The sequence below is a fragment of the Didymella exigua genome (assembly GCF_010094145.1).
Source record: "Didymella exigua CBS 183.55 unplaced genomic scaffold M421scaffold_33, whole genome shotgun sequence".
In the NCBI taxonomy this organism is placed as follows: Eukaryota; Fungi; Ascomycota; class Dothideomycetes; order Pleosporales; family Didymellaceae; genus Didymella; species Didymella exigua.
The window spans coordinates 1-4,449 of record NW_022984807.1 but is presented as its reverse complement, the minus strand read 5'-3'; the positions used below and the strand labels follow the sequence as shown (position 1 = coordinate 4,449).

The window sequence follows — 4,449 nt, the reverse complement described above, 5'->3', positions numbered from 1 at the left end:
AGGAGGCCCTTATACAACGTATACTTGAGCTTGACACAAGAGATATACCTGCTACAAAGGCTATGGTGCGAGATATAGCCAATGATCTGCTTGCTGAGCGCGGTGGAGAGCCTGTTAGCAAGCACTAGGTAGACAACTTCAAGACGCGTACGCCTGAGATCAAGCTTCGAAGGAGCCGTCCATATGATCGCCAGCGAGCCCTTAACAAAGATGCACGCGTTATAACGCCCTAGTTTAAGCTAGTTGCCAACACAAAGGCCAAGTACGGCATCACAGACAAAGACATGTACAACTTTGACAAGACAGGCTTCATAATAGGGGTTATCTATAGCCAGATAGTCTTTACAGGCTCTAAGAAGCGTAGCACAAAGAGCCTGTAGCTAGGGAACCGTGGTTAGGTCACTAATATATAAGGAGTTAACGCCAAAGGACGGATAGGCTATCCCACCCTTCCTTATCTTCCCTGGCAAGGTCCTTATTACCTTATAGTTTTACAATCTACCTCAGGATTAGGTAATTAAGGTTAGTCCTAATAGCTAGACGTTAAATAAGCTTAGTATTGCCTAGCTGAAGCACTTTAATACCCATACAAAAGACTAGAAGGTGGGTGCACACAGGCTGCTAATTGTGGACGGCCATGAGAGCCACAGCTCACATGAATTCCACAAACACTATAAGGAAGAGAAGATTATTGTTCTCTGTATGCCTGCTCACTCGTCACACCTGCTACAGCCACTTAATGTAGGTTGCTTTTCGCCTTTAAAGCGGGCATATGGTGATAAGATCAGTAGCTTAGCACGGTACGGCTCTAAGCAGATCAAGAAGGAGGCTTTCCTACCAGCCTTTAAAGCAGCTTTTAAGAGGTTAATTACAAAGGAGAACATCTGTGCAGGCTTTAGGGGCGCTAGACTAGTTCCACACAACCTAGAGGCAGTAATATTAAAGCTTAATGTGGTCCTTTGTACGCTAACTCCACTAAAGCTAGAGGACACCCTATAGGAATTGAAAACTCTAAGCAACCTCCGTGAGATAGAGGCTCAGTTAACACTGGTTCGTGAGCGTGTACGACTGCACAGAGATTCCCTAGTTTCTCCTCTGCTTAGAGCAGTTGAGCAGCTGAACAAGGGCATTACACAGATAGGGCATGATAGCGTGTTAATGCAACAGGAAATAGCAGGGCTTTGCAAGGCAGTAGAGATAGCAACAGAGGTTAGAGGTTAAAAGAGGAAGTATATTCAGGCAGCAGAGAGTCTCACGGTAGGTGAGGTAGCTAATTTAATAGCTAAAAGGGAGGGTAGTGGGCAGCAGGGGGGTAGAGAGCCTGCAAAGAAGGTGCGCACACAGAGGCGTTGCGGACGTTGTGGAGAGACTAGCCACAACGCTCACACCTGTGCAGTTGAAATTATCAATGCATCTAATAGCGACGAGTCTAAATAGTATCTCTATCACCTGCAAATTGCAGTAAGTGGTGGTGGTGTTGCAGCATATGCATTGCAATCATCTTAACTCTGTTAGGTGGACCACTCGCTTGGGTTGGACCGCTCGCTTGTGAACTACGTTAGCTCTCTTAATACAACAACCTTCTTTTCCCTTTCTGCCTGATAAGATTGTTCTCTTTCTGTGGCTTGACCGAAAGCTCACGTGCTTCGAGCGAGTCATGAATATCGAGAACACCAATAGTGAAAGCTTAGAATGAGGCTATGCGTGTTGACTTCCAGGCGTACTCTATCTCCTGATTGCGCTAGTCTATTGTCACGGTTTTGGAGTCTTTTCTCTTGTACCACGTATCACAGTTTCAAATCTCTACTGCTGTACAACGTAGTACACCCTGCCCTTTCCTTTTACACCTCACCGCTATTCCCCTATAACAACAGTCCATGGCTACATACAATACAACCTGAGTTCAATCCTCCATTCCTTGCGCACTGCTTGTACTCACTGCGACAGTTATGAGCCCGGCTGCAACCTAGGATTGTTCTCACCTGCTGCTGCAATCGTCACTCTACTTGAGTCGCACGTTGCTATACCGCGTCTACCACAGCGCACCTGTTACCGCGTCCACCCACGACGCACATTGCCTGGATCTCTGCCTGGATCCATTCATACACGACTATAGCCTCTGCAATAGCTGCTGAGTCTGATCCCGCAGTAACGCGTGTCACTGTCATACTCAACACACCTGATGACTAGTTTACCTGGTTGTTCATTCGCCAAGACGTTGCCAACCGCTACAGTCTCTGGCAGTACATCAATCCTGACGTAGCTAGGGAGCTTCTCCCTGAGCTGACGGAGGCTACTGAGCCTCAACTCATCAACTACCAGGCTGGAGCTACTAGGCTCTCTGACCTGACTGCAGACGACCAAGAGTCTTACCAATGGGAATGTGATTAATAGGAGCGCCGCTGCTCTAAGTACCGCACCCAGAAGAAGGCCTTAGCCGACCTGAACACAGACATCAGCAAGACAATTGCTGTACGCCACATCCACCTAATCAAGGATCACGAGACACCCTACGACCAACTGGTCGCTCTTAAGAAGTTCCTTTGCCCAACCAACGCAACTCGCTGCCGCGAGCTTGCTGACAAGTACAACACTCTCAAGACTGCTCCACGAGCTGCGAAGAAGGTCGAGCAATGGCTCACCAACTGGGTGTACATCACCGCCCAGGGCAAATCAATTAAGCTGCCTGAAACTAAAGGCAACAGACCACAAGAGGACTTTCTAATCGCCTGCAAGGCACTCGATCGAGAATACGCCACGTCCTGCCTGCGCGAAATCTTTAAGCATGAAGCGCGAGGCACTACTGCAGATATCTCATCTCTTGAGACATACGTCGCCGAGATGACCACATACCTACGCCGCACGAAGCCTCAATCTACAGGCCTGGCAGTCTCTGCTGCTGAGCTCAGAATCACGAAGCCGACTAAGACTTAATCGACTGGTCGCGGTCACTGTGACGGTGCACAATCAATTCCTACCTGCGTATGTAGGAAGCAGCATTGGTACACTAACTGCTTCATCCTGAATCCACGCCACCCAGCACGTCCAAAGACCTATCAGCCTGTAGCTAAGGCCGTACGCAAGGTTGAGGAAGCGCAGAAGGACTCTAAGATCAACGCGCGCATCAAGGCTGCTCTTACAAGATGGTTGACCTGCCAACCTCAGAACACTGGATCACTGCAAGTTGATGACAGTGAGCCACCTGTCAACACTGACACGTTCGTGATATTAACTAGCCCATTACTCAAGCCTCTCCACAACGGCCACGACGGCCACAACGGCCACAACAGCCACAGCAGTCACGACAGGCACAATTAAGTTGACCACGATGATGAGGTTGTTATTGCTATTAACGCTCACACTAAGCCTACAGGATCTCTCACAACAATAGCTGTCGATGAAATCACTCAGACTAAACTACGCAATTGATAGATTGTTGATCTAGGATCTAATACGCACGTTGTTAATACAGAGGTATAGAAAGGCTGGAGGAGGACGAGTGACAATCCACAACATTGTTCTATTAACGCTGGCAATACCTGTATCCTTATCACTGCGTGGGGAACGATGGAACTCGTCGTCCGTACACCACATAGACAGCTAACGCTGGAGCTAACGCACGTCGCGTACGTCAAAGGCTTCTTAACCAGCGTCTTAGGACTCGCTCGCTGCCAATTAGAGTTGATCCACTTCAACTCTAGCCGCGACGTCCTGTACATGCATTAACTAACCAACGTCATCACACAACTTGAATACAATGGAGGACACTAGCTGATTGATGCTGAGCCATCACGCCGACCGCCGCTGTCGCTTCTCCACTCACCGCTGAGTACGTTTAGGGCATCATATTGCCCATCGTACGCGCCAAAGCCTGCAAACGTTGTTGATTGACGCGATGCTCATCAAATCTGGGGCTACCTAGGTTAAAAGGCAGTCGACCAGCTTGAATTAAACGTTACTGGCGTCTAACTGACAGGAGACTACATGGACTGTCTCTGCCAAACCTGCACCGAAGCTCGAATGACTCACATCATCTCAAGGCGCCCGGCTGAGAGCCGTGCACAACGACCATTCTATCGAATTGCGATAGACCTGATCTACATTATCCCTGTGGGAGAGGAGTGTATCAACGGCAGCAAGTACGCCCTCCACTCTATGGACGAATACTCAAAGTGGCATGAAATAGCCACAATCAAGCGAAAGGACAAGCCAACGCTCACACGCTGGTTCATGGCCTCTCCGTATGAACAGCTGCGCGTATGGCCCCGGAGGGGGCATCTGCGCGCGAACCCTGCCACCTGATTGGCTAGCTAGCCCTCGCCTCACGAAAACCCGCCAGGCCTGGGGCCATCTGCGCGGGGCCATCTGCGCGCGATCGAACCCTGCAACCCTGATTGGCTAGCTAGCCCTCGCCTCACGAAAACCCGCCAGGCCCAGGGCCATCTGCGC

The 4,449-nt window shown here is 49.6% G+C and overlaps 1 protein-coding gene across 1 annotated transcript; it reads left to right on the top strand.

Annotated features, from left to right (window-relative positions):
* The first annotated feature begins 3,567 nt into the window (after positions 1-3,567).
* M421DRAFT_400737 (uncharacterized protein) lies at positions 3,568-4,449 on the top strand. The gene has a single exon (XM_033590206.1). It carries the CDS (start codon positions 3,985-3,987, stop codon positions 4,300-4,302), a length of 318 nt encoding a protein of 105 aa, XP_033445222.1. The 5' UTR covers positions 3,568-3,984; the 3' UTR covers positions 4,303-4,449.